The sequence below is a fragment of the Botryllus schlosseri genome, chromosome 15, assembly GCF_051294905.1.
Source record: "Botryllus schlosseri isolate E-star chromosome 15, Bs_hap1, whole genome shotgun sequence".
Lineage (NCBI taxonomy): Eukaryota > Metazoa > Chordata > Ascidiacea > Stolidobranchia > Styelidae > Botryllus > Botryllus schlosseri.
The window spans coordinates 23001363-23026070 of NC_137250.1; the positions used below are offsets into that span (position 1 = coordinate 23001363).

Genomic DNA, 24708 nt, shown 5'->3' on the forward strand with positions numbered 1-24708 from the left:
AACGATGCAAAACAAATTTGACTCGATTTCATCCCGTACAAGCGGAGTTATTTGAGTTTTTCGTTGATAATTCTCGGATTATCCTTGATCGGTGGATGATCCAAGAATTGTTTCGATTTTAATTTCACGTAATAAATTAAAAAATTTAATTGGCTATGCGGCGGCTTAGACTTGTTAAAATTGAACCCAATTTGGTGTGCAGCCTTCGTTATGGTAACCTGACAATTTATTCAGTGAATGGCTGAAATCCAAAAAAAAGTTAATTTTGAACAACCCTCTACTGTTCACTATTGTGCTGAGACATACAACTTGAGATCGAAACTAGTTTGCAAGCATTGCTAAGTTACCCAGATCATGAGTTTGCATAGATTATTTAATCTCAGGCAGCCATTCTGTTGATGTGAGTCCGGAAGGTTCAACAAGTATGAAGCGAAACTGACTTATGATTTCCTAGCTTAGAAAATTAAAAATCAGGTTATCAATCGTGAAACAAATTTAGAGGCTTCACGGACCCCCCGAAGTTGCTTGGCGGACCCCGGGTTGAGAACTACTAGCGCAACTCGAATGACTGCATCAGGCTCAATAAGTTCGTCGAATATCATGCCCTTCAAGCATTCATCATCATCATTTTATTTCAAAAAATTATCAAATCAATACACCACACGATTGCGACAATGAAAAGATAGGAGGGTGCCGAAACGACTTGGAGTAGTCTTTTAATCAAGGACCGCCCTGGGGTTACACCATGTAAATAAGAGGAATGCACACTGGATAAAAGAAAGGATAACATGGAAGTAAGCGACAAAAATGAAAGCTGCATGTTTCGGTAGGCGAAGTCGATATGTCAGATTGTGGTCCGGTAATCTTGAGCGCACACTATAGTATTCGCGTTTAAGCATACATGTTATTCTGAATAATTATAAAAAACTATGGAAAACGTGAATACAGTATTTGAAATCATTACTTCAAACTTCGGCCCATCTCTCCAAACACAGTTATTAGGCTAATATGGACGTGCGGTGCAGATGGGTGAAACCTTTTTCATCTCAGAGTCTCAACACCTCACCTTTTCCAACTCTTCTAATATTGCAAATAGATGTGGTATATTTGATCGTATCTGTTTATATTTCGACCACCTCATATCTTGCGTCGTCTGAAAAAGCTCAGTATTCTACGTTGATCAAAAGCAAGGTTATGGCCATCATTAAAGGGCAAGATATTACAGTTGAACTATCGCTCCTACTGCACTGTGTTTCTCTAGACGAGAGATAATTCACCATGGTCGACGGAAAATCTGTGAAGAGGCCGTGCACGCCTAGTTCAACAAATTGTTTGTATTCTTGGTACGGGTCGGCACCGTAGTCGAAAGCGAGGAATTGGTCCTCATTCCGGAAAGTATAAGGATGAATCTATGAGAGAATGACATTGACGATTTATAATGTAGATGTTAAGATTAGAGCGGATAATATCGAGTCGATATCACTCTTTAAAAGAAATATTGGTACCGACCATTTGGGGTAAAAAATATCCACAATTGTCATGACGTCATTGCATAGAAGTAGGGAATCCTTAACCTGCGATTGCTTCACTGGGAATATTCGTATAATTCATACAACTTATAGGCAGAGGTGTTCTAAGTATAGTCATCGATGGTACTCAAGTAGTAGAAGTAGTAGTAACGTCGTAAATTTATACTTAAATAGAAGTAGCGATTTTAAAGTAGGTAAGAAAGGTACCTGTAAGCAAAATCTACTTAAGTACTCTGAACAAGTAGAAGTAGCCTACTCAAGTTACTGACCAACCCCGTTTACAGGTGTCCAGATGCAGCCTTTCTCAGTTCATTTCATGCCCGAGCATGGTAACGGCGGCAAAGTTGTTCAAATAAATGCTCCGAAGTTTTGGAAATACCAGTTAAGCTAGATGTCATATTTTAAAATATCGGGGTTATCGGTGAAGGTGCTATAGTTATCGATTTTATCGGTATCGGCTCATAAATTCTATATCAATTAAAAAGATATATCACTCTCGTTGTTGAGACTCGCCTTATATCCATACTCCTTAACCCTGTCCATAAAGTCTGTAGTCTTGACAATTCTGCGGGTGGTTTGATTGACTTGTACAATTGCTTGCTTCCACGGCCCGATACCCGTTACGTACGACGACATATTCGCCAACAATTCATCAGTGACGTCAGTCTCCATAAGGTAAACAAGCCTCAAATCCGTGCGACCAGCAAGATATTGGATGCTGGCCAGATCGAACGATTGGAGAAAGCAAGGTGATTTTTTTGAAGTGTAACCATGGGTAGAAAGGACATCGATCAACATGTCTTCGAATGTAGTGTTAAAACTTTCGAGGTAGCGATTGAAAAAATCTGGAAATTTCGTTTCTGGGTAGATGCCGACGGTTCTGTTAGCACCTTGAGCGACTGCGATGTTTTCTTCTAATGTCGCTATCTCATACATACCGTTGTAGGATTGGTCTCGGAATGACCGGGTTTGTACCTGAAATAGATAGAAAGATGGGTAGGCAAAGCAAACTTGAACAACTGGAAACTGTTCAACTTTTGCAGATTAGATTAGAAATAAAATTATTCTCACAAACATGAGAATAGCAAATGTCTGTAAAGCAAGCTTGGCTCGTGTCGCACGAAACAATTCTCCTGTAGCAATTTCAGGAAATCCAGAAATAAAACCAGAGAATAAAAGCATTTCCCAAACTAAACTAGAATTATAGAATTAGAGCAAAGAAACAATCACGAATTAGATTAAAATTATATTACACGGCATTATGGTCCAATTATAGTCTAATTAAAATTATCTAGTTGTCAAAGTCTGACGCATAGGGTATTGCTAATGAAATGATGTATGAAAATTCGAGTATATATGGAATTTACCGTCAAATGGAATCTGGATAAGGACTGCACAAGCCTCGTCTACAATCTTTTCGGTGAATATCTCCCACAATGATGTGATGTTGGTTCTGGTTCGCTTTATAATAAGTTTTACCATTTCGAGCCACCACAAGATGGCGATAACTTATTAAGATAAGCCGCAGTTGTTCCCAACCTTTTTTCACCCACGTACCATTTCGAGGTTTTATGCAGTGCTCGCGTACCATCTGCATACGTTACGCGCGCAGAAGGCGGTCAAAAATGTTTCCACCGTCAACCGCCGAAGGCAGCGAAACAGAACACAAGCTGCCAATTTTAAGGAGCAGTATATGATTTCTGTATAGTGGATCCATTTGGAATTCTTGTGTTCAAATATATTAAAACGGAATTTGATTAGGTAAGAATCCCAATGATTTACCATTTACGACTAGATCTCTTCCTCGTCGGCCGTAATTGGTGGGATTGCCCCTACCCACGATGACGATCTGACCACGGCGACGACGGCTTCAAAAAACTCAAAATCAACCCCAACTGAACTAATAACTCCCTTCGGTCGAAAAAAAAATAGAATCTACCCCCGTACCCCTGGTACGCGTACCACAGGTTGGGAACCACTAAAATAAGGTGTCGAAACGACTTGGAGTATATGCTGACAATCAGACCCACGTTGTCCCCATGAATAAGAGGCATATGCACAGTAAATGAAAAGCAACAGAAGGTGCATGATACCAAGATAGTACATTACAGTATATAGTAGCCTATACCGCGGAAAGTCTGAAAATAGGGGTTAGTCGCCCTTTGGCTTCCATACAAGCGAATCTGAACTGGATTCTTACCTTGCGCAATGTTTTCAACTCGTCCAAAGTAAAGTCTATTGAGAAATAATCCGTTATGTTAAGACCGTGGTAAGTGTACGTAGTAACTCTTTCGGGATATTTCAGTTTCACGTCCGTGGTACTGCTAAGCATCGGCTCGTGACTACATATCAACACTCGATCCTGAAAGATATACAAGGAAATCATACGATGAACATAACAAACTATACATTATGGTTACTTTTGTGACCGCCAAGTCGCATTCTATGATATCGGCACCTTGTTCTACTGCTCTCTCATACGCTGCTACGGTGTGTTCGGGTAGTTCTCCTGAAATATATTATACAGTCGACTGATTAGAACACCCGATAAGCATGACAACCGCTTTATTCGGCCACCATTCTCAGGAACGGAACAAAAGTAAAAAGTTCATGTGAAAAAAACTTCACGTAAACAAAATCCGATTAATTAACTCCGGACACAGGATCTCAATTCCTATCATCCGGTTATGGCACCATCAACAGTTCTTCTTTCGTTTTAAGAGAAGATCGGTCAGAGTCGCAACTTGGAATCTTACAAGAGCTCTAGCGGAGTCGCATCATAGATATTTACGCGACTCCCCAGTGCTAGTTGGTTCCTATACATCTCAGACTTGTCGACAGCAGTCGACGAGCATGTCCACGTCCAGTGTCCACATTCAAGTCGATATACAAGCAATTTCTATTAAATGAATACCATCAGTTTGCCTTTATTATTACCGGACCTCGACATGACCTATCGATCTCGCCTTTCGTGACATGCCCCTTCATTTCGTCGCTTGCCTTTTGTCTTATCTTCTTTTACTTTTCATTCAGTATGCAATGTGCCCTGTGCATGCCTCCTCTTTACATCGGCTTAGGCTAAGGAGGGTGTCTGATTTCAAAGACTATACTCCAAGTCGTTTCGACACCTTCCTATCTTCTCATTGTAACGCAATTTTGCGGTGTATTGAACTGATAAAAATTGCAAATAAACTGAACTGAACTTGTCGTACCTGAACTTCCGCGATGGGCGATCACAAGCGGACGGTTCGCCGGCAACTCTCCCAGATCGTTACCCGCCACGACTTCAATCACGATCCACACTAAAATGAATGCAAACAATATACTATTAACAAAGTGACGACCATAGAAACGCAACTGAAGAAAGAAGTCCCATGAAATATCTTTGAGGTGGATGAAAAAATAAAATCCGGCAGACCTGCGATATACTTCATTTGCGATCTTTTGTGCACACGCGGCAATTTCAAGCGAGCATCAATCTGCTACTACTGTCTAGTACTCTGAATTTATACCTGCAAAGCAATTGCGATCAAGACTCAAATATTATATAAAATTGAAAGCGAAAGACTCTTGAATTTGATATCGTATGTAATGCGGATATATCTCCGAGCCAGGAAACGTGTAAAAATTGTAAAAGACCTCGTTAAGTAGGCCTATAGTTGATGACTCACGATACAACAACTGCTACAGAGACTTTATATGTTACTCATACTACCTGGGCTAAGCAGAAGACACTAGGCTTGTCGAGACGGCCAGATATAAAAGAGGCAAATATAAAACGTGGTATCAATACCATATAGCTATATATACCACCGCTGCTATACATTACTCCCCACCAAACTTGAGAAGTGCCTAGGCACTCTCACAACAAAACACATGCCTACAGGAATTACTATCCAAAAAGCAGCAACATCAAATCCGACAAGCACAAAATCACGAAACAATAAGGGCAACACACGCATCACGTAGAATAGAAGATATCAGTTATCTAGAAATTGCCAAGTTTATGCATCAGTTTCGTTGTGTTCACTGTCGCAGTGTCCAGCAAATTTCAACGACTACTTCACCTCGGAATCAATAGAGCACAAGTACAACACACGCGCGTCCTTGACGAACAACTATACCACGTGATTAGGACGGTATACAAGGAAGCGCCAGAGTTGTAAGGACTCAAGTCATGACTTGACTCGACTCGAGTCGCGATTTTCTGATGACTCGACTTGATTCGAGTCATTTTCTCAAAATGCGGAAATGACTCGACTCGAGTCAATCTGTGTATTGACTGGACTTGGACTCGCGTCATTGCGCATGACTCGTACCTAGTCATATGATTCGTGTCTCAGACGGCCAGAACCGACATTCCATTGTAATTTCGAAGAATAGTAAACTAACCACACTGTTGGTACTTCACCTATTGGTAATTGTACTTGAAAATTAGACTATATAGAAACTGCTAAAAGTGAAGAATATTAGTATATTTTAATGCGAATCATTCGATTTCACCAAACAGAGTTATAAAAAGTGGTTTTAACAAATCTTCAACTCGAAACTGAGCAGTCAACGCAATGACTTGGACCCGGACTCGAGTCATAATACAATAACTCGGAATCGACCCTCTGTTAGCTGACTTGAACTAGGACTTGACTCGTTGGTGAATTGAGAATTACACGACTTGGCTTGAGTCAAAACCAGGGCATGGTATGATATCGTATGGAAGTATGGTATGGTATGGAACGGAATTTAGGTATGGAATATGGAAATGTGCAAGTATGGTATGGTATGGAACTTTCTTAAGTATGGTATGGAAGGTCTTTTCCATACTTCCATACTTTTTGCATACTTTGACAGTTTTGTCAGAACCATGACAATTATCCTAATTTCGATTTGACAAATTGATTGCATTCGTCAGAAAATCGATCACTGTCTGTGCTCGTTCATATCTCAAATTGCGATTCCTGACTCACACACCCCGGTCATCGACATCTATTTGAAGAAAACAAAGTTGCGCAACGCGCATGAGAAGGAATATGACATTAAAAGGATAATTATTCCAATCAAAATATCATGAAATGGATGATATTCGACCGCTGTCGCATTACAAACCGGCATTTCGCCTATCGTATAACTTCCACTCCGTAAACTAACAAGGGAGTTTTTAATTCGTTAGACTCTGAGAATGTAGAAGTTACATGAATATTTTATCAATTTGTTGAACAGGAAATAATTTTCTGCTTGATATCTATTTGAATAACCATCATTGTAATTCAAAAATATGTAGCTTGTCTCGCAGCGACATTACGACATGGCGGCCTCCAACACGCATTAAATTCAATGAAATCTGTCTCTCTCTGATAAAAGAATGTTGGCTAATGAATCTAATGTGTGGCCCACAGATTGAAGGGAAAAATGGATATTTGATCCGCTGTACCGAAATGATTGTAGTGATGTAAAATTTTATTTCATGATATATCCTAATGAAATGGTTTCCAACCGGTGGGGAATTTAGGGGTTTCTGGTCGGGAATAGACTCACTTTAAAAAAAAAATCATTATCAACCTCGTTTATTAAACGTTTATATGAAATCCCGATCGTATCTCTAATATCTAGGCCTATTAGCTCATTTGCAATTCAGCAATTCGTATTATCAGTGCCGACAATTAGCGAAAATCGACTGGACAGCGGCATGAACGCAATCTCCCGCATCTACGTTGTTATTCAGCCGTATGCGAAATGGTGTGATTGAAATCACCTGATTCGTTATAATAAGAGTTCATATGTATATGAATATTGAAATGAGCCCGACTATTTTCGGCTGACACTCGTCAGGGGTAATCGTTAGCAACTCGTAGAGAATTTGGAATAACATTGTATATACCAGCGGTTCTCAACCGGGGGTCCGCGGACCCCTGGGGGTCCGTGAAGCATTTTCAGGGGGTCCGCGAAGCCTCTAAACTTGCAAAATGATATTTTGCCTAATTACAGCTACAACTTCATGACTCACATCAACATAATTGCCGTCTAAGTTGAATTATCCTACTGTGCGAACTCATTTTAATCGCTAAATTCCCAATAGCCTACTAATAAATAAAAAAACATATTGCCGTTTAGAGAGGTTTGCTGGGGTGATATACATAACCACAATCCCAGACCAACTTCAAGATGAGCTGCTTGATGAAAATGACTAGGATGGACGTTATATGTTCAAGTACAAATCTGAGTCTCAATTGTGGTGGTATATATGCTGCGATCATACTCAAATGTGTCGTCGGTGCCCGTTATTATACCATTTGCCACCACCTATATTTGTGGAAATAACTTTTCGGCAATCGTTCATATCAAACCGAAGAGTCGGATTTTCAAGACACGACCACGTATTTCAAGAAATGCAGCTACAAAACTTGCTACCGTCAACCCAATTTCCATATAAATAGTGCGATGTTAATTTTTTGCTATATTTGGCACTAGCCTGAAATTAATATTCGTAAAACACAGATGACGGTTGCACGATAATTGAGCTTGTTTGTGGTATTCATGGTGTTTGTCGACTACTATGGTCATTCACACCAAGCCAATTTTCTTCATTTCTATTCCGTAGCTGCCGTATATCATGACCCACATCTGGGCTTTTATAAGACATCTCTTACACAGATGAGATGGCAAGGAGAAACTTTGATAAACCGCCGAAACATAGGTAGGTATTCTGTAGTAACCGCAACCCAGTGCTGTTGCTGCTGTGGATTATACCACTACGATATCTCGCCATATTGAGCTAAATATAAACTAATATTTTGGGGGTCCGCGGGGTCCTTGACGCTCCAAAAGGGGTCCGCGAAGACAAAAAGGTTGAGAACCACTGGTATATACAATCTAGAACAATGTTCTTTACAATTCTCAATGTATCTATGTATGAACTTGTACATCAAAGTATCAAATATGGTATGGAAGAATGTTGCTATGGTATGGAAAATTGTGTCCGAATGTGGAGCTCCATTACATACCGTACCATACCATGCCCTGGCCTCAAAACTATAAAAGTTAAATTGACTTGTGACTCGGAGCCTTATTGTGACTTGGTTACAACCCTAAGAAGCGCGCATCGTTCTATCAAGTATGAAATAACATCTCGCTGGCTATTCGTCAGCATTCGAGCATGTCCAGTGTCCAAATTCAAGTCGAATTACTGAATGAATACTAGTCAGCCGGAACTCGATGTTACAATTCAACCTTAGTTATCGACACCTAGGTTATTTATTTCCATCACTAGTCGTTTCATGTTATCCGTTATTTCTTTCCATCCAGTGACTATGCTATTATTTAGCTCGCCTAGGCCCAGGTGAGGGTCTGATTTCAAAGACTACTCCAAGTCGTTTCGACTCCTTCTTATCTTTACATTGTATCGCAGTCTTGTGGTGTTTTTAAATGTTGAAATTATTCGTAAACTTATACTGATCACATCAGCGAACGACTAATTCTGAGCTATAACATCATAACAATAATCCCTAGACCAAAAAACCCTAACACCCATCATCCTCATAACTTGGTATACCGGAAGAGTCACAAAGCTCCATTCCACACACGCGCGATCACGTCAGTTCCGCCAATGAAGCAGTCTCTACGAAATGAAGCAATATGTCAAGTCTTCAAACTTCCCATAGCGACGTAAAGCACAGCTGCTGATCCAATCATGGACTTATACAAGTAAAAAAATGACAAAAGCGAAAAACATCGGAAATTAATACTACTATAATACCATAGGCCATTCGTTTCGGCAGACTCTCCAGTGTCCATGCCCATTGTCCAAGGCTGAGATAAATAAATCATAAGTAAAATCAACGATGAGCTGGGTCAACATCTGTCTCAATAAGCGAGTTTCCAGATTGAAGAGAAGTTTAAAAAGCTAACGTAGCTTCTTATAAACCGCATATTCTGTCCGCGAATAGACAGCAAATGGCGTAATTTATTTTCTGTACTAAAACAACTGTATCATATCAGATGAGAAAGGACTGAATCATGGGTGTCATTACGGAACAGATTTCAAAACAGGCAGGACATTAGAGTCAATAGTTCTCTTTGATTCGTTAACATAGTTCGCCGAGGTTGCGTATTCAATTATACAGAACTAACCTCCGTAGTTTAGTTATCTATAATTCAATTGTTCGCGAAACCTCGTTTTCCGTGATTATACAGAGAAACGCCGCACGCTGTTCCAACCATTGACAATAATGATGCATACATTGCACAAATGCACACGCGACAAACGCAATACGTTTTAGCAAAGAGTAATCACGGGATTCGCAACTCATATTCAGCGTTCAAGAATGCATATCAATATTGTGAACCATTAATTTTAACATCAAGAAGCAGTCCTTGGTTACTAACATGTTGCAATATTTATCGAGTCGACGATCTTATCAATGAAGTCAGTCTCTTCTCTTCTCTTCTCTTCAGACCTTATTACGTGGAAGCCCCAGTAGGACGGATGTTTAAATTCTGCAACCTTATATGCATTCGTATTGTCTAGCCTCGACCGTTACACCGCTGGATTTGACCTAAAAACTATGTCACCAACTGAATATTCCCTAACTGGGAGTCTAATTTGAAACTTTATGGATAAAAAAATGATGGACTCGTGATTTATTACAACCCTGATAGAGAAGAACACTTCTACGCCCTGGCACCGTTTATGCACTGCACATACACATTACGTGAAGCCTAATTTATAAAATGACACACTGCAGTGTTAATAACTAAACACGAATGACAGCGCAGAATTAAATACGAATGAAGCAAGAGATCACACCGCGCGCGGAGAAACAATTATTTCCGAACGATGTTGAGGATTCAGTATAATATTATAGAAATACAGAAAGACTACACGCCATATCGGAAACGCTTAATTGCTCAAGCGCTTCATCGGATACAAGAACTTCAATACTATGTGATAAACCTGTCTGAACTTTCCTAAAATTGTTGTTGTTGTTGTGGAAGACTATACTGATGACCATTACAGGTAGACACGAATCACACGATATATCGATCATATATTTGGAGCAGAGGTGGTAGGCTACTAATCCTACTTTTTCGGAGTACTCAAATACTGATTGTCTATGCTTGCAGCTTTTACCAAGGTCGCTATTTGTTCTCACCATATCCACCATATCCGTTTCTATACTCCAAATCTGTTCGAGGCCCAAGCGCTTACTTTTTGCATTTTCGACATTGTCAAGTAGGAAGTAGTTGCTAGATCGTTTCTACTGGTGAATTTGTCACATTAACCGGACGATCGTCTTTGTATCTGAATATATTTTCGAATATTAGACCATGCTTACACCTTATTTCCATCAGTAATTTGTCGTAAGTCGCGAATATACATCGTGCAATTGCGAAAGTAGTAATATCAGATCAACTAGTTTGATTTGACCAAAACTACTTTTTGAAACTTGTATTGAAAGTAATTTTTCAATTATATATCCGCAAAAAATCTTATTGCGCAGTCAGGATTACCAAACCCGTCGCCTGGGGTGAATTTTCAATTGCCAGAGCGGTATTTGAGCTCCTGTTTGAACCAAATTGCCTCGTCATTTATTGGCGCTTAATTAATAGATAAATTGGCATTACAATTGTCTTCGGTAGGTTGGTTGATCGGTTTCATGGAGGGTGCGGACGTTCTGTTCAGATTCGTGTTTGGTATGCAAACCTCGATATTTCAGAGTTTGGTGTTCGCGAACGAACCTTGTAAGGCTATACATAGATTCAGAACATTTTTGAGAAATTATAGCAGGATTCTACACTATTCTCAACAGAAAATTATATTAATCTCGGGAATTTTGTTTCGAATATCACAATACTGAGGTTGTGAATATTATATTATGACTAGTTGGCAAATATATTGCCGGGCTGAGCGATGCACGCTATGCGGTACATTCCCTCACCGAAACTACTAATTTACAATATTACCAGATATAACCGACTATCGCATAACGCGACCTCTGGATGCACATTTGCACAACTATATATCGATCCAGAACCGGCTCTAACCGCGATTTTAGTTAGTCGACTAGGCCTATCATTGTATTCAATGGACAATTAGGCCTACTACGCACGCTCATGCTGAAACCAATCGCTGTGTTCAGAAGGAACCGTATTTTAATGTTACAAGACTATAATGTTTTACAGCAAAAATGTAATGCAACTCGAATACAGCACAATAAAACACTCGCTAACACCTCAAATATATATATGTCATATCTCTATCTTCCAGCGATAAAAGTAAAACCGTTCATATCAACGATTCAATGGATTATTATCTTCCATCCACGAGTCTCAGTACGCAACCAGACCGCGAAGCTCCATTTCGTTCCTATTCGTGATAGCGACGACTTGATGAAAAACTCTCCGTCGGCTGTCGTGGTCGGCCATCGAACACATCATGTCCAAGAACTTCGGGAGCGCTTGAAAATGAGAAGGCAATCGTCGGATTTTTGGCGGCGATGGTAAAGTAACCTGGCGATAGCGATTTACACCTATTTCATAACGCTGTCCTAAAATTGGGTAGTCGCTATGACTAGGGTTCGTTCGGAAAGATGTGATTTGATGCTGTAAGTTGACTGGTACAGTTTCGTGAGAACTCGGATGCTGTCGCGTTGTTTCGCTGAATCTCGGAATGGTTCTATGATTCCGCTGCTGAGTAACTTGACTTGGAAATACATTATCTCTGACATCTCTCCGCCAAGAAACGCCTTCATACGGATTGTAAGTAATCACAGGTCCGTTAAACTGCTGCTGAACGTAAGTAGATAATCCAATACCCGAGTTTCGTACCGGTAGCGATGTGTTACTGCCGGTATGAATATCTCCCCCAGCGCGGCACGATATCTGAACAGGTATAGGCGTCCCGCGCGTGGCATTCGGCGCTGGTGTTCTCTGATAAGGTCTCACGATATTGAGAGGCATTCTGTCATTTCCAAAAGCCAAATCATGCCCCGAAACGTTATGAGTTCGCGGATGGCCAATTACAGCATCGTGTCTCGCGTTTGGTAGACTTGAAGGTAAAAATTGCGCTCCGTTCGGATAACTATATCCATAAGCTCCCGTATTGTCGTAAACTTCGACTATACCGGTATTGTAATAGGACGGGTGAACGCCGTACGAGGATGCCTGTTCCGCGAGATATGACGTCCCTGCGTAATGCAGGGCGGAGAATTGCGAAGTTCGAGGTCGCTTGAAAGCCGGGTGAAAATTATCGACTTCTCCTGTAAGATCAATGAAATTCCTAGAATCGTCCGGCCTTCGCTTCGACATTTCTCCTAATCCGTTGCACCTTGATCATCTGCCTCATCTGATACCTTCGAAGCATACTGGCGATGGAAACAGTTCGTCCACTTAGCATTGAGCAATCAAGTACCAGTCGAGTGCATGAACGGTAATGATGATACAATGGCAGATTTTGAATTGTCTGCGCACTGCAGTCAGCGCGCGTTTGACTTTCTCTACAGATGCTGGTCCAGGAAAGTTCAACTACTCTTGCTAGTTACATGAAGTTTCAAATAGGCGGCATGGCACCGAGATTCAATAACAGAATGTTCTTTCGATTACGACCCTGAGCCCGAATCGGGCTATTGTTATTGACGTACCGCACGCACTCGTGTGTTTATTTATTGGTATTTTTTACCACCTCAACATCGACTTTTGATCCGCGTAGAAGTGAAATTAGAATTGCTGAATTCGTGAAAATTTGGACATTGAATATAGTTCAGTTCGTAGCGAATCAGAGTTCATCCTAACAAGAGAATGCCAAATGTCTGCGTGCACTACAGTGTATACAAAGCTTGGCTCGTTTCGCATGTACAGTTCTTCTGTAGCATTTTCAGGAAAACCAAAATTTTATTAGAATTAAAATGAGAGAAAAGAAACATTTCACAAATTAGCTTCTAATTCAATTACTGGCCTTCGCTTTAATTTGCGTAATTAGACAACTGGAATCATCCAAGTCTGCATCGTCGTGTCCGGCAGGTTAGAACCACTGAATCGGTGGTTTCTGTACTCGATCGTGGAATCAATGTATGTATAAATTGTTGGCAATTCCATTGTTTGTTCATTAAAGGTGCTGCTAGCACAGAGCACCTATTATAGGCAATATTATATATTATTTATGCTTGAACATGAAGCATGTGTCGCTGAAAAACAAATATATGTATTAGGAGTTAACATTTAGGCACTATTTGACTGGTCCCGGCCAGGAAGACACCAACAAGTTTGAATTAGTGACCCTGATTGAGTTTGACATCCGTGGTGTATAATCTTCAATGTATTTTCAATGGTAAATGTTTCTTGTTGTGTTTTTGCTTAGCGAAAGAGCTTCTTTGAGGTACAGAACTTCAATATACAATTGAATAGTATATTCATATCGAAATAATCGTAATCGTCAGCATCTAGTAGAGAATTGGAAAGAACATTGTATATCGCGTATACATAGCCGGTCAACTTAATCAATAGCATCTTAGTTACTATCTTAGCATCAGATATTCAAATACACATGTATTTATGTACGCTGGCCTAGATTTGATGCGCAAGTTTTCACCCGCATTTCTTACAATGCCAACAAAGTTGAATTGCTAGTGACGACCTACATTTAAAAGAAAACTCAATCATTCCTTTGTTAGTGAGCGTGAGCAAATTTACCTTTCTGGTGGACAACAAACCTTACGCAACGGACTATGTTGTCGGAAGTATTATAATCTCTACTATACGAAATAACAGCTGACCGCGTCGGTAATATTTACGGACATCAATGCCACGCGTTGATTGAGGTTTCATCTTAGAATTTATGAACGATACAAAATCTGTTTCATGTCTAATGTTGGTGATACAAATCCCCTTTGTTAATGATCTCAACTTTCAGCTAGAACAGTTACATTTACGCAATAGATCAGGCTTCATACAGCAGAACGTACGGGTGTCAAAGAAGAGCGGATCACGTATATCATTGCAGGGTTAGCCTCGTAGATTTTGACAGCTAATGTCATCTCATTCACTCGTAGATTGCATCATTGATTGGTGAAAGTGTGATGGAGTCAATCAGACCTTCAAATATGTAGCATATACTCGACTTGTAATGGATCTTCTTAATCTGATATTGATTGATATTGGCACAAGCAGTTATTTCGTAATTGTAGGCGGCTTACTTTGAAGTTGCGAGGGTTGCGAATTCGGAGGATGGAAGATGGCTGTCTGACGGAAGAAAATGGCGATAACAACAAAAACGCAGTTGCAGCCACAAGGAAGCGTCCGTTTCAGATTGAACCTAGATACATCCCGCTAAAGTTACTGTACTTCTTTTCTCTGGCAGGTACTGTGTTTTTACCATCGAATCACTCGTCTCGCCAGTTCCATCAGTATCAGTTTATAAATAATCTCATCATTGCAAAACTCCATACGGCTGCGATACAATGAAATGATAGGAAGGTGTCTAAACGACTTGGAGTATAGTCTTCGAAATCATTGAACCATTATTCGCACAGCTCGAATTTACAGTTTTGCGAAGCCGATATTTTGTTAACTTATTTTAAATCATAGAGAAAATTTGTGCTGACCGAAAGTAAAAATGTGACGTAAAAATTATAATTATATCTAGTACATTTGTCGTCGATGGTGAAATTTGTGGTGCGCCATTGAAGAATAGGCTAACTATAATGGTATTTTGAAATTATGTTATGATCGCATTTTATGCAGTTCTGAAGCACTTGACTCGTTATTATTATAGAAATTCGCATATAGCGGTTACCAACTATTCATGACATCATGGCTATAGATATAGATATAGATATAGATATAGATATAGAAGCATCAAACAACAAAAAGGCTTTGGATGGAACACGAGAGAGAGCACAGGAAATAACCTTGCCGGAGCATCTCATATAAAACAATGTTACGACTAAAGTATTTCTCAGTGTCAGGCGAAAATATTCGTGTTCATTTCAATATGAATGTACTATTCATCGGTATATTGAAGTTCTGTACCTTCCAGAGTCTCCATTTTATTCAGGAGAATGCTGCATGACCATATACCGCGCGTTATTTATGAGGCACCTCGGAATGTCAACGAAGCAGACTGGAATGATTTGGACTTTGGAACCGGTCGTGTCCGTCTTATCGCCGCCATTCATTGGAGCTCTAACGGATAAAACGCGGCGCCCAAAGGCAGTGTTGATAGTTTTGTATATTTTGGGTTCCATTACGTTTTCAGTCATGTATTTCGTCCCCCAAGAAGCACTGATACCAAGCGGAATTGGACTGAATGTTACGGTCGCAGGTAAACAAATACATATGTTGTTGTATCACATAGAAGCTGTGCTCAACAATCCAGTGGCATCAAAACATAGTCAATCAGTGTTGGGCGGGTAAGTGCTCCAATAGCAACTATAACTTATCGCGTAGTATGTCAGACTTCTGCGACTATTAACAAAAATGTCCATTTTATATCTCTATACGTGATACATGATGACTAAATGATACTAAATGACTAAAACATATACTCCAAACGAATTCAACAAAACTAAAATGCCATTTTCTGCATAAACAGCTGTTTGCTCGGCTTTGGTCTGATTTATATCCCAATTCTTAGCGGATTTATCAACTATTAATCCGCGCACGTTGGCCGACCACAGTTCGGTTCGAGATCTGGTATTATAGCTACGTCATCTTGTCCGATTTGGATGGGAATTAGAAATACTGAATTCGCAAAAACCTGGAAATTGAATTAATAAGTTCCGAATTGGAAATAAATATAACAAAAAATAAGTCGAGTTCATATCTAATCAGAATTCATTCTCATAAGCACGAGAATGGAAAATGTCTGCACACCAAGCTTGACTAGTTTCGCACCATACAATTCTTCTGTAGCATTTTCAGGAAAACCAGGAAATAGATTACTATGAAAATTTAATCATGGAAACATTTCACAAATTGAATTACAATTAGATTGCCGGCATTTCGCTCTAATTATTGTTTTTCAGTCTAATTAGAGAACTGGAATTATGTAATGGGCCAAGTCTGGTTCGAGATTCAAGATACATTTATTCATTTTCATTTTCCACAGAAATACTGTCTGGTGAAACTTCATTCTGTTGGGACATGAACTCCAACCCGGCGTCACAAATTTCTACTTTGTCAAATCCAAAAGAGAATTCAAAGCGTTGCATTTGTAATGTATCTGCTGTGTTATCGTTTGCTTGCGACGACCGAGAAGACACACAGCGCAGTACCGCTTCCACTGTGATATCTAGTTCAACTGCGCTGAACGCGAATACTTCATCATTGTATCAAAAATGCTACCTTGCTCCTGATAACCAAGCATTGTGTCTCGACAATAATCAAGCTGATCAACTCCATTCATCGTTTCACAAGGGGGAAGTGTATGTTGCAAATAATTGCTCTGGTGGGCAATTGTTATGCTATGTTTCAAGCACTACACAGAATGATGAAGATATGTATGCCTGCAGTACGTTAGTTCATAATCAGATTGACGAGTACGGAGTTACGTTTTGGTTGTTGGTGATACTGACTTTGGTGTCATCAGTCACGGTAGCTGGAGTAACCCCGGTGGTTGATGCTACAGCGTTGGCGGTTCTGGGGAAGGAGGATCGACACTCGTTCGGTTTGCAGAGAATGTGGGCGTCGATCGGATACGGGATCGCAGCGTTAATCATCGGCTACCTAAAAGGTTGATTAGAATATAATCATAATTGGTTAATCTTGGAAATACTCCGGCACTCTGCATTCAAAACATACCTATTCATCAAAAGATTCCTCAATTTTGATTACGGACATCATAACAACAAGACTTGTATAAACTACCATTCTATAGTTAGTTTTCGTTCAACTAAATACTGTTAATTTGAGTAGTTCTAGTTCTAGTTGCGAATTTTAAAAAGTGAACAGTTCTAGTTGTAATTTTAGTGGTACATTTAATATAAATCAATTGTATAACATCTAGAAAACCCTTTCCGTCGTTTGGCGTGAATCGTGATTCCGGTTTTCTGTCGTGTGGTGTTCTTTGCAGATGTCCATTGCTAGCTCAAAGTCATCGTTATACTAACAGTGGCGTTAACAGGACACTACAGGCGTCGAAACCCCGACCTTTTGCAACGCCGATTCTATTACCATCACCAATATGGATACGCAAACCAGCATCATCCGAGATTGCATTTTGACTCATGAAATTCGACCCCTTTGAGTCTGATATTTTCTTGTTGTAGATGCTCCAGCATTTAGGAAGTTTAGAACTCACGTCAAGCCCTTCATATTCGAATATTTGGTTTTTGTTAAGATCAGTCTACATCCATTGATGAGGTGTCGTCTTCAAATCGAGAGTTTTTGTCCATGTTTGTCGGCACTATGATTTGTTGGTGGATCGCGGCCATTGTGTGCACCAAGCTGCCGGTGAGAAAGGAAAAGGGAAATGATAAAGTGAGAATAAAAGATGTCAAGGTAAGTCCGACTTCATTGTGATCATATAATACACACTATATAGCTTACCTTTCCAAAACACTTTTTTTAATAAATCCGAAGCATCGGTGTAATGTGTATTGTGTATTCACAATAGCCATTTCGCAAGGGTCATGTCATAATACACAGAATGACATTAACGCATTATAATATCACGTATGGGAGGAAACTTGATAATTTGGGAGGTAGAATGCATGTTATCGACATCTAACCAAAGCTGAAGAAGACAATTTTTATAGTTTCCAAATTAGATTGGAATTAGAATTTTAACACATTTTGGTCCAAATTAGACTATAATTATAATTACAGACACGCAGTATTTTTTCAAAATTAGATTAGAATTAGAAGTAGGGGGGAGATGTGGTACAGATGGATCAAAAATTGCAAAATGATCTCTGGCCCCCAAATCTTCAGCCGAGAATAGCAGATCTTTTGCTGTCTCAACACTTCGATACAAGCTCTACCTGTCGCGGACATTTACATGAATATCCGCCTTTTCAAAAAATATGTATAAGCGTTTAAAATTTGTTGCTCGAACGTGTCATCGGTCCCCACCCGGTGGGTCCAATGGCACACGACCATTGGACCTATGAGATATACGCTCAAAAACTCAAATTTTTTAACTTGTTTTGTTGTGTACTATAAGCTAAGCTACAGCAAGCCAATGAAGAATGTTTCGTCGCGACCTTCAAGAATAAAATAGATTATATCAACTCAAATGTTGACATAAAATCATGTTTTGATTTACGCCTAAACTTACAAAATTAATGCCACATACTTATTATCCGCAAATCGACATTTTGACTTTCAAATACCTCGTAATAGCGATAAAACACCACAGGTAACTATGATAAACAGCCTATATATATGTAGGCGAGTTTCTGTTGTTAAGTGATTAGTTGGTCCATCTATTTTGCTTGATTTGGCTATGGTACCATTGGTCCCCCACCCCATAAATTTGTAATTGACTTGAAAATAGTCCACTTGAGGATGGTATTGATTCAAAAAAATATGTGCCATTAAATACCCTGATACAAACCCTATACTTCACATCAAAAATTACGGCGGGATTGTTAGTCTGAAAGGTGATATAGAAAAATGCAAATGTCGATACAAATTTACTTTACACCCCCCAAAACGTAAATCATTCATCACAGAACCCATAACTAACGCAGGTCGAATTTTTTTGCATGTGAGGAAAGATTCTGTCAGTATGTAATTGTAGACAAATTCACGGAGTGTAATCATGGAATTATCATGGAGAATTTTTCAAGTATTTTCGGTCCCAGTGATCCATCGGTACCACATCTCCCCTAGCTTCACAGCTTTTTTCAAAATGCATTAGAATTGGAATAACTAAATCCGCAAAATCTTGTAGATTGAATCATGTTCAGTTGGTGTCAAATCAGAGTTCATTAGCATAAGCGCGAGAATGGCAACTGTATGTACAGCAAGATTGGCTCGTTTCGCACTGTAAACAGTTTTCCTATAGCGTTTTCAGAAAAACAAAAAATTGGACTAGAATTAGAGCATAGAAACATCTTAAAAATTAGATCATTAATAGATTTCCGGCATTTCGCTGTAATTAGACAACTAGAATTGTTCAAGCGTGCATTACGTCACTCACAATTTATCACTGAACAATAGCAGCAACACACACATCACACAATCGCAACTTCCCCTTCGTTCGTTAAGGAGATCTTTGCCGATGTTAAAGCTCTCGCGTTTTTTGGAATTCTCCTCTTTTACGGGATCGACAATGCTCTGCAAGAGATCTACCTGTTTTGGCTGGCCGAGGGAAAACTACATTCGCCGAGTTTCGTGCTGGGTAAATTTAGTTTCCATCGAGTATATCAGAATGCGATCCTTCAATCGCGGATCTCGGAGGATCCGGTTTTCACTGAGGACAGTGTTTCACAATTTGAAAATTTTTAGCTTTTCCGTCAAATCGGAGTTAGATTCGAAATAGAATTATAGATAGCTAAACATTATTTTTCAATATTAGATGGCAATTGGAATAACTGAATTCGCAAAGACTTGGAAATTTAATTCAATTCCAAATGAGAAAGGAATACAACAACAATCAAGTTCAGTTCATATCAATCAGATTTCATTTCCGTAAGCACGAGGATGGCAAGCTTGGCTCGTTTCGCGTTATACAGTTCTTCTATATCATTTTCAGGAAACAAGATATTAGATTAGAATTAAAATGGGACCATGGGAATATTTCACAAATTCGATAAGAAATTCGGCATTTCGCTCTAATTCGTAACTAGAATTATCTAGTCGTTCAAGTCTGACTGATATATTCCCTATCAAAAATTTATTTTTCTCGTTTTAAGGTATCGGAACATCCGCTGGCGCATTTAGTTCAATCATTTTTTGCCTATTAGCTGGATACCTGCTAAGGACATTCGGACACGCTCCTTTGCTGTGTTTCGGATTAGCAACTTTGGGTGTAAGTTCATGCTTCATTGTAGTCCTACGATTTAAAGTTATACTATCGCGAATTGCATTATGCAGAGATTTTGAACGCAGCTCTGTATGTGGCCGAGTCACGGTTTATCAAACCAAGAAGTTACTGATTTATACACAATTCGTACGGAATTCGGTACAATAGGGATTGCTGTGTGTGTATAGATAGATTACTCTATTAGCAAAAATAGTGTATATTTCCACTCAAAATGTGGCATATGAAAACAGGACGTATACTTCCGTATTTAGAAAGCTCGTTCGCATGTTATCGATCGAATATATCGCCAGACTTGTTAGCGACTGAACGCAGTGAATAGTATTATCGTATTTTCGCATTTATATTTATTAATGCACGGGTTGAGCCAATCATCATTATCAATCGGCGTTTTTCTTTCTCTGTATATATTCCAGCGCTAGCTTATAGTTCGCTTGGTTACTTTGCAGAAGATGCGTTTCTGATTGATTCCTGTTGTGAGCATGTGAAGCATTGACATAAATCGTACGTGCCATACGTTTCTTCGTACTCCGTTTGCGCTTATTCTTCTTTTTCAAGCATGATTTGCATCACAATAATGTGTTTGGTTTCTACCCCGGGTTAATTCTGGGGTATACTCACCTTTTGAGTGTGAGTTTCAGTAGGCACTCAGGTATGTCATTGAATTGCAATTCTCTCTCGTTACTTCAGATCCGAACTTCAGCCCCCGCGCTCGTGACAGATCCGTGGCAGTTGGTAGGAACTGAATCATTGAGGGGAATAACGTTCGGACTGACATGGGTGGTGGTCTGCTCGTACACCGCCAAAATATCGCCGAAGGGACTGGAAAACTCAACGATGGGGATCATGCAGGGCTTTGTATGGGGCGCAGGTGATTTTAACATCGAAAATACTGTACGACCCTATGGAGCGGCTGTCCAAAGAGTGATACATTCTTTTCATCCCATTAAATTGTGAGATTTATAGGGCGAAAGTGTGATATGTGGTTGACAGTGCAGTAACCGTGAACGCGTCTTGGAGTATGCTAATAAAATGGACGAAATTCGATGAAAAAATATCTCTTTGCGTTTCCAGATCTATTCTAGTGGCATAATCATCGATAGTTCGGATATAGTTGAGCAACTAATCTTTACAACAGTGGTTCTTAACCTTCAGTGGCGCGGGGCCTACTGAACCCTTAGCCTACTCTGCAAGCCTTCGACGAACCCCAAATTTTCTCCTAGTCACAACAACAAAAATCTACCGCATTACACCGCATTACCGCATTACTACCGCATTACTTACTATAGAATACTGGTGCACATACTGAACAACATCAACAACAGTCTTAAAAGAACAAAACCAATAAAATTCGATTTTCACACATAACAGAGAGAGAGAGAGAGAGAGAGAGAGAGTCTTTATTTTCATCGAACCAAAATACATAACAAACGGCAGTGATGGTGGTACAGAAAATATGCGTGCACAGTATTCGGTATTAGATAGGAATGATCGATAAGACCGTGAAGGTCATCTAGTCTGATCACACCAGCATCAAACAGGTATACACTTGACTCTGAACAGTCTGGCTGTAAAGAAATGTTTAGTTAAAGGAAAATAGAAAAAAAATCAAACAATGGTGGCAAATGATCAATGAAGCAATGTCTGGGCGAGGTAGGGCAACAAAGATTATCATGAATATTTACTGTAAATCAATGTGACTTCTGGTGTATGATGTGGGTGCGTGTGTCTTGACCTCCAGCGAACCCCTGGCGTAGGCTACGTGTGAGCCTCGTTTTTAACAACCACTATGGCTTTACACCAATATATGAGTCGACAGCTAAGACTCTGTGTAACCCCGAATACTTTCGGCTGACACTCGCCAGGGGTATGTAATCGTCCGCAACTTTCAGAGAATGGTAAAGAACATCGCTGTCCTTGTCCAATCGATGCTATGCTATCGCGTCCATAAGGTTTATCGAATACTCTTCAGCTTACAGTATCGGGTCGCTGGTCGGCGGCGTAATCTACCAATCAATGGGAGGCGACTTTCTCTTTCTTCTGGCCGGTCTGTCGACCCTCGTCGCTGCGACGCTGTTCGGCATCTACAGTTTTTGCGCGAGAAGGCGGGACGTTGAAGGCGACGCCACCGAATGTAAGACGCGGTGTGATTCGTGCAATGAGAAATTAGAATGATAACTACACAATGTACAAGCTTTTCCAAATTAGAATCGAATTAGAATTACTGAATTCGCAAAAACTTGGAAATTTAATTAATTTCCGAATTCTAAAGAAACACAAACTAATCAAGGTCAGTTCTTTCTCGTAAGCATGAGAACGGCAAATGTTTGTACACCAACCTTGGCTCGTTTCGCGCTATACAGTTTTCATGTAGCATATTCAAGAGTACCAGAAATATCTCAAGGTTGTAACCAAGTCACAAGGCTCCGAGTCACAAGTCAATCTCACTTTTGTAGTTTTGACTCCAGTCATTTTCAATTCACCACCGAGTCAAGTCCGAGTCCAAGTCAGTGAGCAGACGGTCGAGTCCAAGTCATGGTATTATGACTCGAGTCCGAGTCCAAGTCATTGTGCTGACTGCTCAGTTTCCAGTTAAAGTCTTGTTAAACCCACTTTTTATAACCCTGTTTGGTGATATCGAATGGTTCGAATTTATATTATACCAATTTTCCTCACTTTTAGCAGTTTCAAGTTCAGGTTTATTCATAAAATTTCATCACTTCAAAACATCACAAGACAGCAATACAATGAATGATAGGAAGATGCCGAAACGACTAGGAGTAGTCTTAAGATCAGACATCCACCTGGGCCTAGGCGATGTAAAGAGGAGGCATGCACACTGAATGAAAGTAAAAGAAGCTAATATAAAGTGGCAATTGACGGAAGGCGAGATCGATATATGTCAGGTTGTGGTTCGGTAAATGACGGACTCGAGTCATTACAACCCTGGAAATATGATTAGAATTGGAGCATAGAAACATGTCGGAAATTAGATTAGTCTGATTAGTCTACAAATGACTGTGGCGTGTGGATTCGGGAACTTTAATATATGAACTTTCCAATCGATGACTAGGCCTATTATAAAAAATCGTCAGCTACCGAAATTTTAAAATGCGATGCTATTCAAACTTAAAGCCGACATCAACGAGGAATCGACGAAACTTGACCTCATAGAAGACACGGTTGATAACGATGAACGGGATGAACACACCTGAAGCAATGATCTGACGCCGACCAAGATTGCTGAAAATGTTGATGAATCTCTTCCAACGCCAAATGCGACGCGCATGTTACGTGAAGTTGCGTGTCAGTCCGAAATATCGTTCATTATTTCCTAAATTTCGTGTTTAGTGTTTGTTTGTGCGTTTGGTTTTGTAAATGTGACTCGCAGATACCGAGATACGCCAGGGATAAGCAGTGTATTATATATCTTCGTATTTTCAGGTTGTTCCGAGATATGTGCACTGTATAGTCATTTGGAAATACCACCAACACTGTTTTAGACCATTCAATCTTAATTCATAACCTGCAATGAGCGTAGAAATATTCCTATCAGTAGATGCTATATAGTAGCACCCGCGCAGCTACTTGCGACAGCACATATAGGCAAGTGCAATATATAATATCGTTGGATTATATTTTTCATCTGAACAAGTCACACACAATGTACAATGCGATAAGACACAATGCGATGTCATGAACAGATAGGAGGATGTCGAACGACACGCATCAGTAGCGATCCTTCACTCTACATCCACCTCGGCCTCGGCCAGTGCAAAATGATCGGATGTCCTATAAATTTTCTGAACATCGTCATTTTGCATTATCACCTAGGAAACGGTTACTGTCAGTGCTAGGCCTGCCACGCAAGATTCAAGGCAGCTTTGTCAACAGACTCTTCGTCGCCACACGGCCAGTTTAGTCATAGACAAGCAGATTTGAGATTCTTCGCAGTGTTCCGAGCCATAAGTCGGTAAAATCGATTCACCGATAGACGCATGTGCATTGGGCGTGGGCATAGTTGGATGAACGCAGATTGTAAATTCAAATGGCATACAATGAATATCGGAAACAAAACTTTATTCGCCTACCAAACAGGAGATTGACACGGAATATTTAAACTATTGCCACAAAGGAGACTGCGTCGATTCATAACCATCGCACATTCACAAACGACTTGCAAATCAGCTCAGGAGCACTTCC

At 39.9% G+C, this 24708-nt stretch overlaps 3 protein-coding genes across 3 annotated transcripts in view; 2 read left to right on the forward strand and 1 right to left on the reverse strand.

Annotated features, from left to right (window-relative positions):
• Positions 1-24708, forward strand: part of LOC145456710 (WD repeat-containing protein 19-like) — a 392619-nt gene that overhangs the window by 157083 nt on the left and 210828 nt on the right. The gene's annotated exons all lie outside the window — the stretch shown is intronic.
• LOC145457489 (uncharacterized) lies at positions 615-5635 on the reverse strand. The gene is made up of 6 exons (XM_080335704.1): positions 4948-5635; positions 4742-4831; positions 3950-4038; positions 3730-3891; positions 2043-2504; positions 615-1409 (listed from the first exon to the last, which is right to left on the reverse strand). Exons 1-6 carry the CDS (start codon positions 4961-4963, stop codon positions 1164-1166), a joined length of 1065 nt encoding a protein of 354 aa, XP_080191830.1. The 5' UTR covers positions 4964-5635; the 3' UTR covers positions 615-1163.
• LOC145457066 (major facilitator superfamily domain-containing protein 6-like) lies at positions 14309-23919 on the forward strand. The gene is made up of 9 exons (XM_080335224.1): positions 14309-14877; positions 15574-15840; positions 16627-17250; positions 17857-18017; positions 19731-19863; positions 20378-20493; positions 21196-21376; positions 22478-22639; positions 23641-23919. Exons 1-9 carry the CDS (start codon positions 14745-14747, stop codon positions 23718-23720), a joined length of 1857 nt encoding a protein of 618 aa, XP_080191350.1. The 5' UTR covers positions 14309-14744; the 3' UTR covers positions 23721-23919.

Coding starts and splice junctions, on each gene's coding strand:
- LOC145457489 (XM_080335704.1), bottom strand. Junction 3,892..3,949: donor GCGACTTGGCGGTCACAAAA/GTAACCATAATG, acceptor TATATCTTTCAG/GATCGAGTGTTGATATGTAG. Junction 1,410..2,042: donor TTAAGGAGTATGGATATAAG/GCGAGTCTCAAC, acceptor ATTCTCTCATAG/ATTCATCCTTATACTTTCCG.
- LOC145457066 (XM_080335224.1), top strand. CDS start 14,745: ATGGAAGATGGCTGTCTGACGGAAGAAAATGGCGATAACAACAAAAAC. Junction 18,018..19,730: donor TGAGAATAAAAGATGTCAAG/GTAAGTCCGACT, acceptor TCGTTCGTTAAG/GAGATCTTTGCCGATGTTAA. Junction 22,640..23,640: donor TGAAGGCGACGCCACCGAAT/GTAAGACGCGGT, acceptor TCAAACTTAAAG/CCGACATCAACGAGGAATCG.